The sequence below is a fragment of the Argopecten irradians genome, chromosome 2 (genome assembly GCF_041381155.1).
Source record: "Argopecten irradians isolate NY chromosome 2, Ai_NY, whole genome shotgun sequence".
NCBI lineage: Eukaryota > Metazoa > Mollusca > Bivalvia > Pectinida > Pectinidae > Argopecten > Argopecten irradians.
The window spans coordinates 3,656,586-3,671,067 of NC_091135.1; the positions used below are offsets into that span (position 1 = coordinate 3,656,586).

At 34.6% G+C, this 14,482-nt stretch overlaps 1 protein-coding gene across 1 annotated transcript; it reads right to left on the reverse strand.

The window, feature by feature from the left end:
- Positions 1-511: 511 nt before the first annotated feature.
- LOC138314169 (uncharacterized) lies at positions 512-9,717 on the reverse strand. The gene is made up of 3 exons (XM_069254356.1): positions 9,238-9,717; positions 4,387-4,517; positions 512-4,071 (listed from the first exon to the last, which is right to left on the reverse strand). Exon 3 carries the CDS (start codon positions 4,045-4,047, stop codon positions 1,993-1,995), a length of 2,055 nt encoding a protein of 684 aa, XP_069110457.1. The 5' UTR covers positions 4,048-4,071; positions 4,387-4,517; positions 9,238-9,717; the 3' UTR covers positions 512-1,992.
- Positions 9,718-14,482: the final 4,765 nt, after the last annotated feature.

The following is a 14,482-nucleotide window of genomic DNA, read 5'->3' on the forward strand; positions in this document are numbered from 1 at the left end:
TTTGAAAATAAACTCTTTTTAATGCATCCTGCACTGTTTTTCGATGGTAATATTCTTTTAGGACTAAATGTACACTGTCACTTCTTCTGCAGCATAGCATGTACACGAGCGTGTTCCATGTTGCACGTACATAACATTTTTTCCACTTTCACTCTTACATTATGTAAGCTCCTACCAGCCACGTCTGTTAGAATAGGTGAGTATGCCCTTAAATCCAATTTGACATAATTTTCGTATTCACAATCTCTTTGTTGGGTTTAATCAACTCTCACATGTTGCTTAGTTGACCAACACACCAATAAATATCCTGTATCGAATTTCTTGTAATATCCTTATATTTTTAGCACTTTCCATTTTCTTAAATTTTTATTTATTTTTTTTTAAATTTTTTAAAGGGACAATTCACTCAGGCTAATTCTTTTACATAACCAAGAAGCAAAATATGGCATAAATGTATTGTTCTACATTTCTTATGAAATATATAACATAAGATATTAACAAATTCCTCGTCATTGTTTAGTACATGTATTTTAATTGGTACCGTTGTAATTACAAATCGTTGATCGATACGATTAACCAGGTATAATATGTACGCTGTACCCATATCCGAGCCAAAGTCACGCATGTTAAACAAATGAACTACATAACCACTGTGGAGGTGATATAATGACTTTTTAGGCAAAACAATTCACCTAATAAGGTAAACACACTTCTGTCATAGCAATTTGAGCTGTTCTAGATAAAAGTAGCATTATTCTACGAGCAATGGACTGGGTTCGGCATACAAGATATTCGACCACAATGTGTAATGGCGGACAGCGAGTGAGTTTGAACATTTCACACGTATTTCACCACCATGGGATTTTCTGAAATATCACAGTAAAACCGACTGATCTAATTTCCATTTGAACTGGGGGTTTTCCGATATATATACAAATTTTAATGTTCTCGTAGAATGAATTGTCCCTTTAAGGTATGCAAATATCTTATTCATGGTCCACTACACTGTTATATCGTTTTTTAACGTTCAATTTGTTTTAAATACTTTGTTTTGGTGAGTTTCTTTCAGGTAAAGCAAAGCTGATGTTGGTTTTATCCCATCCATTTCTCGAATATTGTTGATTCATGGCGAGATGCGATAACATAGCTTTTGATAATACCATGTCTATTTCAATATCTCACATCGATCTTCGACATAACTTTTCTCGTTGGAAAGTACTGCGCTCCAGCTAAGACAATAATATATCTGCTATAAGCTACAAATATTTAGTACAATCAAAACTATACATTTATAAGAAACAACCCTACGATGAAACAACAATATATATGGCGTATTTTTTTCGCTACCAGGGTAGGTTTTCTCCGAGTTAAGTACAAATATCGAAGTAAAAAGTGTGAAATTTCACCTCTATACAAAGTGTAAGAAATGACCGCCAAATTGGTCATTTCTTAAAATTTGTGGATAAAAAAAATCTACAACCAATATAAGTCTAAGTTTTTGACATATTTTACAAATGGAAACTTGCTACTAATTGAGACAATTAGTTTTTGAAAACCACAAAAACTCTTCGACTAATGTTGAAACGAGACTTCAGCGAGACTGAAACCTCACCGGAGCAGATCAATCCGAGTTGGTCTCATTTACTATAGTTATTTTAATTATTGATACGAAATACCACTATACGTCTATTAAATACGTATCTGGTGTGTTCAAGACAATGCGTTGATTGAAGCGTTTTGACCTTTACATCAAAAATGAATAATAACAAAATTTAAAAAGGGACGAGGGGACTAGACCCACGCCCCTTTCACCCCATATCGATCTCAGAAAGATATAATACTAAACTTTTAACAAACAATCAAAAATCAAAATATAGGTGAATTCAGATGATATAAAAAATAATAACATAACATAATTTTAACATTCTTAACAGACGTTTCCTTTTTACGATTTTAGCTTCTACGTGTAACGCTTTTTGATGTCAAATGTCTTCAATTTGAATGTTCAAGGCGTTCTATTTTCTCTCGGGCGGGATTATTGTATTGTATAAGTTGATCCCCACCGAGAGAGTCTCTATATTCCCTGAGGGCTCTTGCTTTGTCCCCGATCAATTCGTAACAGATCCCCAAGAGATTGTGGACAATCCACCATTTACTCACTCCCTGGTTTTTGTAATGCTTCACGGTCTGGAGTTGGGTCAGTGCTGTATCACGTCTTCTGGTATCACCAAGCTCATGGTAGCACAGGAAAGACAGGAACATGGCGTAAGGCAGAGGCGGTATGAGTATGCATGTGTCCTTACAGTGTTGTAGTTCATGATGTAACTGAGATGGGCACATCTGTGGAACTTTTTTTGGAAAAGCAATAATTGACTCAAATGCCTGCTGACATTTGTATAGAAGGTTATAGCCACGGCCACAGTAGAGATGTTCATATCTGTCTCCATCCTCTTTATAAAGATCAACACCAACAAAAACTCTCCATGACGAGATCACGTGTCCACACATTTCCAGTGTTTTGATGTAATTCCCGGTCTGATAGTGATACGTTGCTAACGTCAGTAGACCGGGACTGGAGCACACTGATGCAAGGGGTGCCATATACACCTTAGATTTTCTAAGCCTTTTGTATTTGTCTTTATTTCCTATGCAAGAAATTCTCCCCTCAAATGTCTCCATTCCTTTAACAGCCAATGCGTTACTCATATGATAGTAAGTAATATAATCATCCATATCGGAGTCTGATTTGTAAAAGAGTCTACAAAGTAGTGTCATTAGTCCAGCAGATGTCTCAGATATTCTGACTCCCATTGTCTCCATCATGATGTATAAATCACATTCGCGTTCTAACCGGGCCGGCGTAGTTAGTACTACTTCCCAGTGGCCATGTTTTACAAGGGTGATACGCTCTCCTATTTGCGGTTTGAAGAATGTTCCTATTGATAAACATCCCCATGTCTTATTATGTAGATAGACGAGGAAATGAAGTAGACTTTGCTGAACTTCTCCATGAACTTTTCCTAAGAACATATTGTTGTTGCTAATGAAGTAATTAGGACAATATGCTGTTTTTACCCACGATGTCAAAATATTCAAACATAGCATGAAGCACAAAAATATATTCCTTTCTTGCCAAAACGATTTTGATGTGCATTCTAATGCATAGAATAAAACTGTTTTGATGATATAGGATGACACAATATCTTCATCTCTATATATCTGCTTCAACTTGTCGGATATCTGTTTTAAAATGTACTTGAGAAGGCAATACACTAGGAACTGAACATGGCTCACAGAATGAATGAGTTTGCGTTCCGCCGATGCAAACGAAATCCTCCACTGAAGGAATGTGTCGGAGGAGGTTTTGTCTCCTACAGGGACAAGATAACAACCGCCTTGTACTATTTGATGTATCAAACCTTTACCTGGCCAATCATGTAACCGTGGTCTGCTCACCCACTCGTCAGCTTCCCTTGGCCAAACATTACATCTAAATCCAAATACAACATCCATATCAGTATCCATTTTACTTTGTTCACTTAATATAGCACCAGCAGGTCCATGTGTTTCTATTGGTATTTGGAAATAAGAGCTTTGCATTTCTCTACATAACTGTTTAAACATATCACTGGATATGAAAAGTAAATCTTCTACACGTACGATTGACTCCTTGATTGATCGATAGACCATATGCCCCCGTTTAACCAACTCTAAATTTACATATCCAGGTCGGCTGTGGGCATCTCTCATAATAAAAACACTTTTGCCAATACTATCTGATGTGGTACTAGTGTCCTGATCCGGACATATAACTACAACATTGTTGATAATCTCCATGCAATCGATGTCCGAGCTAAACATACTCACTCCTTCTGACAAACTTCCTGTTAATATAAGGTCCACATCTTTATATCCGACTGTATCTATTTGTTCGTCCAGAAGTAACAGCTTCCTCCTGATAGCCACCATCTCCTGGTTCCCCATCATCCTATCCAGGACGTGGTATAGTATCCAGGAGTCCCCGTACAGCTCCCCCTGGTCCGACATCTCTTCGGTTATATGTCGGATATACTATTATAAATATAAATAAAATGTAAGCAATGCATGAACAGTTAATAAACAAAATGAAAATGAAATGAAGGGAAAAAAACAAGAGTCATAATTATGTATAATATATAAGACCTTTTAGAGACAGTTCATTAGCGATTGACAATATGTAATGCCAAGAGTATTTCAAATATTTACCATATACTTAACATAAACATATTTAACAAACGGGTAAATAACTATAATGTTTTATGAATCAATCTTTTATATTTCCTTGATGATGTCTTTCTCATGCCTTCTCATAATGTTCGTTATGAATTGAAAGTAACTATGACTTACCAATTTATGTTATTTCAAACATCATTGGTTGATTCAGAATTCGTATTTTGCATTAACTTCACGCCATAATGAACAGCCCATCTTTGTGGAAAGTGTATCCAAAATGTGTTGGTGTTCAGGGCTACATCTTTCTGGAATAACAATATATATACATTTTTTTAAATATTTATTTCATCATAAAATATTTACATTGTTCTTTATAAATTATAAACGTAATCTCCAAGCAGACCCTGACTCCCTTGGATTGTTAAAAACAATACAAACGAGCCAATAATCCAAAACGAAATTAGATTTCCTTCTTCAGTTTGGCATGTACATTTGTATCACAAAATATTTCATGTCAAACAAGAAAATATGATTATAAAGTAAACTAGATTGATGTACAAGTAAATATGAGATACATTCGTGCAAAATAACATTTAACGTCAGATATTTCATAGATTGTGTATTCATGAGTGATGTACGCTGTCGCATTTGTCAGATTGAGTTGTGTTTGTATAAGATAAGATATACTAGGAAGATTGTTTTTTATTCAATTTAAAGACATGTTTTTAACATAAAAAAAGTATAAAAAGATATGAAGTAGGATAAATACTGAACACAACTGAAATTCTTAGTACCTATAAAATAATCATTGTTTCGGTATAATAATTAGATGTCGTGTTGTATGATGGTTTCCTTTCAGAGGAATCGGTAATAACTAAGAAAGGTCTTAAAGAATAATTTAAAAAATTATACCTTGCAACATTTATATACTTTAATTCTTCTCCTAAAATCAATAAAGCAAATTTGCCACACAAGCGCAAAGTAAATTATAATACAAACCTATTGTTTTACCACCCCCACCCCCTCCCCCCCCCTTTATGGAAATAATTGCAATATTATTAGTTAATTCCATTACGCATAAAATCGCTAAACTTTAGCCCAAAAATTTTACTACTTGATAATTTGCTTGTGTGTAAAGACCAATACATCTTCACGCTATTAATTACTATTGTGAACTCCCGGGTAAGTTACTAAATCGCGTTATGTAAACATATGTTTAAGGTATGTTCTGTCAACAGGAAAAAACAACTTAACCTGTGTGAGTTTTATTTTTTTTGTGCCATTAGATATGTAGATGTGTGACTATTAATCACTAATATAGAATACCAATATTTAAAAGGATTGTATCGATTTTGCGTCAACTCAAAGTACGTCGTTTTTGATAAATTGGTCCGCTCCGTTATACAATAGTAGAAAATGTTTAGGATTTGATATTTTGTTCAGATCAATTGAAGCGCCATAAACGTTCAGAGCATAGGGAAAGGTAAATTTAAAAGCATCAAAATTTAATAATCCTATTTTGTTATAAAAACGTCCTGCCACCAAAATATCTCATTTTACGGTGTATTATTCCCATTTTGTTTACTTTTATTGAATCTCCAAACATGCAGTTATAAGCAGGTACAATGAGTACGTTCTACTTATACCAGAGCCGGATATCCGTAAGGTACATAAAATGCAATAGTCACCTTGAAGTTTCTATTTGCCTTTTTAAAAGATAAAGTAAGATATAATTTATAAAAGATCATCCATAAGGAAATGCAAATAACACCGAATTGTGCTGTTATAAGTAAACATTGCACTTCTCAATTGTTGCAATAATCTTCTTGTTCTCGATATTGCATATGTTCAATGGATATAGAAACAATCAATTATTAAACAGTAGTCATCGCTGAGATGCCACAGACTGTCCAATATTTTATCTTATAGACAACTTTCGCCTCGTATCCCTTTAGTATGATTGATTGTACAAAGTCATACCCGCTATTATATACAGCCAAATAACATTATACCCCGATAGGCATTTTGATTTGGAGACCTAAATATCTCCAGATAAAATTTTGAATTGACTAATTATTGCAATGCAAAATGGATTCACTTTTGACATTGTATAAATACACAACATTAAAATGGTTCCTTCAGAAAATATCATCGTGACGTCTATAGAGTTTTGTCGTCATGATGGTATTGTTATCGTGACGTCATATAATTGTTCTCTGCGTGCAAGCTGTCTTACCGGGTTAGGAGGAAAATCTCCCTTTCTATGCATGGACAGAGAAATCTCTTACTTGACAATTAATGTCCAAATGTATTTTCTTTTTTTATCTCACACTAGGGTCAAGACAACATACACGAAATATTTGCGCGTTCTGACGTCGCAGTAAATGTATCATGGCGTCGCAGCAAATGTATAATGACGTCGTAGTAAATCCATCGTGACGTTGTAGCAAAATTATCGTGACGTCGTAGCAACATTATAGTGACGTCGTAGCAACAGTATCGTGACGTCTCAGTGACAGTATCGTGACGTCTCAGTAACAGTAGCATTGCATCTTAGCAACATTATTGTGACGTCTCAGTAACAGTATCGTGACGTCTCAGTAACAGTATCGTGACGTCTCAGTAACAGTATCGTGACGTCTCAGTAACAGTATCGTGACGTCTCAGTAACAGTATCGTGACGTCTCAGTAACAGTAGTCGTGACGTCTCAGTAACAGTATCGTGACGTCTCAGTTACAGTAGTGCGTCCTCAGAACAGTTCATCGTGTCGTCTCTGAAACTGTATCGTGACGTATCAGTAACAGTATCAGAGTTCAGTAAAAGGTATCGTGACGTCTCAGTAAACAGTATTCGTGAACGTTCTCAGTAATACATTAATCGTGAACGTCTCAGTAACAGTGTCGTGACGTCTCAGTAACAGTGTCGTTGAAGTCTCAGTAAAGGTATCAGTATCGTGACGTCTCAGTAGTCTCAGTGTCTGTAGCGTGGAGTTCTCAGTAACGGTATCGTGGACTTGTCAGTAACCCTATCATCCGTAACGTCTCTGTAACAGTGTAGTGACGTCTCTCAGTATTCAGTATCGTGAGTCTCAGTAACAGTATCGTGTCGTCTCAGTATCAGTAATTCGTGACGTGCTCAGTAACAGTATCGTGGACGTCTCCCGTAACTGTTTCGTGACGTCTAAGTAACAGTATCGTGACGTTCAGTAACAGTGTCGTGACGTCTCAGTAACAGTGTGTGAAGCTATCAGTAACTTATCGTGACGGTCTCAGTAACTGTGTCGTGACGTCTCTGTTTTAACGGTATGTGTCGTCGTAACGTAACATCATCGTATAACGTCTCAGTAACAGTGTCGTGACGTTCAGTAACGGTTTATCACGAGCGGTCTCAGTAACAGTATCGTGTCACGTCTCAGTTACAGTATCGTGACGTCTCAGTAGTATCAGTATCGTGACGTCTCATTAACAAATACGATTTACTAGTATAACAGTAACGTTCACAGTATTCAGTATCAGTATCGTGACGTACCATGTAACATCAGTAACAGTCATCAGTAACAATGTAAACGTCTCAGTATGGGTATCGTGACGTCTCAGTAACAGTATCGTGACGTCTCAGTAACCAGTATCGTGACACCATTACACAAATACACCATGTATATCAATGTAAATTTCGTTCAGTAAGGTATCGTGACGTATCAAAAGTAACAGTATCGTGACGTCTCAGTAACAGTATCGTGACGTCTCAGTAACGGTATCACGACGTCTCAGTTACGGTATCGTGACGTCACATAGCTGCAATATTGTAGCTCAAAAGACTTTTAGACAGAAAATGGTGTCGTCTTTAGAGCTACAATTGGTGCCTATTACTGATAATGGAGCAAAGTAATGATTATACAAATTATTATAAAATGCTTGTTTGCATTTTTTTTCGTACTTTGTTTGATATCGCATGTTACCTACTAGGCAAATAAAATTGAACCATATACAAATACCATCAAATCCTCATCGAGGCATTTATACAAATTTTTTTTTACATAATACATATGGAGATTTTCTGAAGAGCAAGTCCACAAATTCTGAATTATGACGTCTTGTGACCGGTACGGTACATATTAAGAATGGTATTACACCATTTTTTTTTTGGACAAAAAATAAAATGTAAATACATGTATACGCATAAAAAAAAATAATTTGGAAACTTACGAAAAATTGTATATATTAAAACTGTGCCCAGTTTTTTAAATACAATGCTCCACTAAATACACATAGGGACCAATTCGTACCCGGTAAAACAGGATATCATATAGTACCGTGTACACATATTTCGTTCTGACGTCTCAGTAACAGTATCGTGACGTACAAAGTTACGGTATCGTGACGTCTCATAACAGTATCGTGAATCTCAAAGTAACAGTATCGTGACGTCTCATGTAACAAATACACGTATGACGTCACATACATGTTTTTATCGTGCTCTCAGTAACGGTATCACGACGTCTCAGTAACAGTATCGTGACGTCATCAGTTATGTATCAATGACGTCTCAGTAACAGTATCGTGACGTCATCAGTAACATTTATCGTGACGTCTCAGTGACAGTATCGTGACATTCATGTCAGTAACAGTATCGTGACGTCAGTAACAGTATCCTTTACGTTCAGGTTAACAGTATCGTGACATCTCAGTAACAGTATTCGTGATATCTCAGTTACGGTATCGAACGAATTCAGTAACAGTATCGTGACGTCTGAGTAACAGTATCGTGACGTTCAGTAACAGTATCGTGACGATCGATCAATCGTGACGTTGTACGCAAATTATCGTGACGTCTCAGTAACAGTATCGTGACGTCTCAGTAACAGTATCGTGACGTCTCAGTAACAGTATCGTGACGTCTCAGTAACAGTAGCATTGCATCTTAACGATGACGACGACTGTGACGACAATTTATATAGACTTCTCATTCAAGTTATTTAAAGTTGCCGAATCTATAATAGTAACAGAACATGGGTGTTCACTTACCTGTTTTTATTTCTCCAGGTATCTAGTCATGTTTGTATAATAAGTCATTTCTCTGTCTATAATCCATATAATTCATTTAAGATAATACAGGTTCAATACTTGATAAATCGAACTGAGACTTTACAGTTTTGCTGGTTTACTGATCCGAATCATGTTTGTTCTTAATTTTTCTCGGTGATTCCGACGTTTGAAAGTTTTCGATGTGTTCCTACATAAACTGTCACGATCTAAATGCAATTTTTCTACCTTATTTTGTTAATATTTTGAGTAAAACACAAACCACAGACGCCCTGTCTATATACACACTATTTGTTTATGATTGTTGCTATACACTCATACCGTTTGACTATATGACAGTATTGTTTATATAGATTGGGGAATTTTACTTTTGTTTTGCATATAAAATACACTAGCAGGTCGATTCTAGTACGTCACAGACCGGGATTTCCACAGTCGAATGTTCCAGCTGTGTAAATCACTGACAAAGGACAAAAAAGTATAATGGTCTACATGTTTCTTGTACTTTTTATAAAGAACTGTATAAAAAAAAACAGAGGTGAGGTTAGTAATATGATACAAGGATTTGAACAAAGAACGAACGAAAAGCATAGTAAAATCAAATATATCAATTATTATATAGTAAAATATTTCATAATACAGGTATGGGCTGGCTGTAAATGAAGGCATAAGATCAAACTTGGGTTTTGTCGAAATAACATAATACAAATACTACAAACTAACATGTATAAAAACACATACCCTTATAAATACATTATGTATACCATGTTACATGTATGTAGTATGTAAAAGGCCGCAGCATTGTCCAAATTGATCCCCCTAAAAGCTATCAATATTGTTTGCATGACAACTAAAAGTTTATTACTTCACTTGATGCCTTGGGCCTACAAATACATGAACATGTAATTCCAACACAATATACAATTACTGATTATACATGTATAATAAAATTATCTTAAATACCAAATACACCTTACCACTCACTTCATATGTAATACATGTGTAATACACCTTATAACACACGTTTATAGTGTACAAATATAAATGTACATATACAAATACACCATGTAAATACAAATACATCACCATATTTATATATATGTACGGTGAAATCTAGTGATTCTTTTCTCATTTAATGTATAAAACATTATATCATTTGTCAGAAATAATTCATTAAAATACAATATAGCCAAATTTAATGATTACAGTTTTCAATTTAGCAATAAGTATAAACTTTTCAGCCTTTTTATACAAACCACTCTTGTTAAATCAAATAACCATTTTCATAAATGCAGAATAGAAAAAATCAACTTTCACCTCAAATAAAATACTTTAGGCAATATACGAGTATGTATGCACAACACATTTTTCTTGTCATATGATTAAACAATTTGAAATATATCCCCTTTCATATATTACAAAAGTCAACATTTATTCAAACCTTTCCCCGAAACTGGTGAATATAGCAAGTTTGGCAATCGTCATTACAGGCAATCCTAATAGGGTGGACAATAGCTTAACACGTAACAATAGCTAACATAAATTAAATAGATTATTGTCGACATTTTGGTGTGGAATTACATACAGAACAAAAAATGATTTTATAGAGCTGATTTGTATGTAAGGACATATTCCCCTCAGTTCGATCATTTTAAATCCGATGAAATGTTTGTACTCGTTATTCATTCTTTTTAGTGATAGTATTATTTTTAAATAAACAAATATTAATCATGGAAAAAGAATAACCGCGTTAGTCCAGATCTGAAGGGAACAAATCGATCCTTTAGTGTATGTATTATTATAACAGGGTCTTTTTATTGGAAATATTGAACGTTACTTATTTAAAACAACCCATGAGACCAGATAAGTACGGAGGACCATGGCAGACAGTCCGGACACGACAACATGGCAGACAGACCGGACACGACCAAGGCAGACAGACCGGACACGACCAAGGCAGACAGACCGGACACGACCATGACAGACAGACCATGGTTCCATTGTTCACGCTCAGGAAGCGTATCTAAGGTAACAATAGGCATTTAAAGTCTATCATTAACTCCTTTCTGGTACGACATATTGGAGTCACACAAATTTCAATGTCTGTGGAGTAAACTGATCTGTGTACTTCATCCACTAGGACATCTGATAGTGAACTTAGGTAGTAATGCTATGGTGCAAGCTCTTTTTCTTTTTCATAACGATTTGATATGGTTTTATGGATGTAAATACTTAATTTGTATAGAGAAAAAAATAGTTCTCATGTATTGTGAACTTAGATCGTAACACTATGCTATGATACTACTTCATGATTTCAATAATAAAGTTGAAAGCTTTCTGTCTTTTACATTACGATTTGAAAAGGCTTAATGAATTCAAATACTTCATTGAGAAATAGATTCTATGTACACATATCTACTTGTGTATGTGTGTGGAGACTACGCGCGAAAAACAGGTGTTCCGGAGGAGTAAGCGGTATCTACATGTACGTGATCCCCAACAACCGGCGTACACATCTAGGTCATATCCAGGCTATGGTCAATTGGAAAGAAATTGTCGAAATGGAACCATTGGATATATCAATCAATCTAAGACTTATGAACCCATTGTGGTAATACTGTTTATGTTTTGGGTTATTATAACAGTACCTTGCTGGGTATGTATATGTACATGTAGAAATAAATTATTTAAACCAATAAACCGGTAACTAATAATGAAATTTTGGATTCAAAAAAAAAATATTTTGTTTAATTGACTTAGGCCAAAGAAAAGATATCTGTTTAGGGTTACATTGGCAAAAAAGTAGGGTCGGAGGTAGGGATCTGTTTTTTTTTTGTTTTTTCTGTTGTTTTTTTTTTTTTTTTTTTTTTTTATTTTTTTTTAAAAATAATTCGGATGAAATAGCGTGCTTTTTATTAAACCGATATATGGCTACTATTTATCAATAAAATGATTAAACATTAGTGTCTCTCACCTTGACTTTTTATTTAACAAAGAATAAATGGAGATTTGACTAATGAAGAAGGTATTAACAGATCGGCCTAGAGTAAAACTATTAATAGGAGTATCATTTTAGGTACAGAAATAATTAAGGTCGGGGGTAAAAATTAGGGTCGGTCGGGTAACCCTAAACAGACATTTTGTTTTTGGCCTTATTACTATTGTATATTATTATTATATTTTTCATTAAAATAATAACCCAAATTAAGAAAAGTGGACAAATAACAAAAAATGCCAACCGGTTCCGATGAAACAGATTTTATTGTTAAAAACAAACTCCATAATCTTACTATACATTAATAATGACCGTTAGAGAATGTCTTTCGAATAACACACATTATGCCTATCACATCAATTACAAAAGTAATTGTGGTCATGTATTAAATCACACCAGGTACAGACTGATGCGATACTGCTCTCTATAAACACTATGTACAGTGTGCATAGCTTCGTTGATGTCTAATGGTAAAATGTATTGTAATAAACAAATAAAAACCCCGATTTTCAAAAAACAAAACAAAAAACCCAACATTTTTTGAAAATTCAAGATCGAAATAATCCATTTTCCTCACTCTTATTAAAGGTTTTGCTAGATGTTGCGTAATGTGATGTAAGAGTCTGTGGTATATTTGTATAACCCAACAATGCAAAAACCTTTAGGGAATATAAAAAATCATAAATCATTAAAACAGTTTAATAGGGACAAGTCCGAACAAAATCATCGGATATTAGTTACTGCCAAACGTGATTATAAAAAATTAGAGTATAAATTGAAAAGGCAGTATTAACGACGTGAAGGGAATACCTTGGATTTCTTGAAATGATCAAACCCTCGGCAATTCTATAAGTTAATAAAAAAGAGACCCAGATCAGAGTTACATCTACCCTATGTACTGATGAGTTTTATTCACACTTTAAAGAGTTAATGAATGATAAAAATGAAATCTGGTCTCAATCTTCCAGAGTGCTTATTTTTATGGTTAAGATTCTGGTAAAGTCCATTTGGGAACATTGAAAAAAAAATTTTTTTACATACAAATCCCTGAAATTTTAAAAACACATTTGGTGAATCTTATCCTTAGTGGTCGAAGCAGAAGAATCTGTGTGAATGTCAACTTATGTCTGTCTTGTGTAATGGGTATATTGAATTTTATGTCTAAATTTACACACATAAATCCCAAAAATTCAAACTTTTTAATAAAAACTTGTTTCTGAAACTGAAACTCGCAGATAGATATATTGAAATATAAGCTAGGTAGCACGGGCTTTACTTTTTTAAAAATACTGTCTGCATGATATCTGGGTTTGTATATCACCTTGATCCCTCAATGGACGCCGCCATATTGTGTTAGTCAAGCAGCTATAGTTAGGTGGACTTAACTGGAAACTACGAGAGATCGGTACAATGCCACCTGCAAAATTTCATACGTTTTTCAAATAAATGTTCTTACACACAAACTGTGTCATTTTTTCGGAAATCAAAGCTTGTTTTCTTCCTTTTCTTTATACCAATGCGTGAGCGCTCCTTATTCTTTCAGTCTACTTTCGGTTTCGAGTCACAGGAAATTACTGCGCAGAAAATGCCCCCGCTATATTAAATGAAGCATAGTAAATTGTATTACAAAACTATTTTTTCTTAAATATGAAACACATTAATCAATTATTGGTATGGATTTTACCATTATATCTATCATTTATGTCCGCGATTATTTGTAGAGAAGGTACTTCCGGGTGTACGAAAACACTTCGTACAAACTCCAGCAAAATAACGAGATCGAAGAGGAGCCCGACGCCGCATCTACTTTAGCTAAGTAAAGCTGAATGAAAATATTCATTCGGTATATACGATACTTAAATCGTACGTCCGTTTCTTTGTCAAAATCCATTTATCTGGGCGAAATGTGCCCTCGTCAACTTGACATTCGCCGACGACACAACACCCAAAACTATTCGTAAAGCTATTTTTTAAATTTTGCTTCGTGTCAGTGACCTTTTTATTTCAATAAATTCTCATCAAAAAATGCAAATTCATCTTTATGATCCTCCATACTGCAGAAAGTAGTTCCAAGATGGCTGCTTCCTTCCTTTAATTTCTTCATTTTATACGACGTTTGAAGACAAGAACTCATAGCAATATACATTTTAAAGCTTTAAAAGAAAACCCTACTACATCTATTGACTTTCGATATTGTCATTTATTGAAAAATTGGTTAAAATTATTTGGCAA

Excerpts from the sequence above, each read along its gene's own strand:
- LOC138314169 (XM_069254356.1), bottom strand. The coding sequence starts at position 4,047 with ATGTCGGACCAGGGGGAGCTGTACGGGGACTCCTGGATACTATACCAC.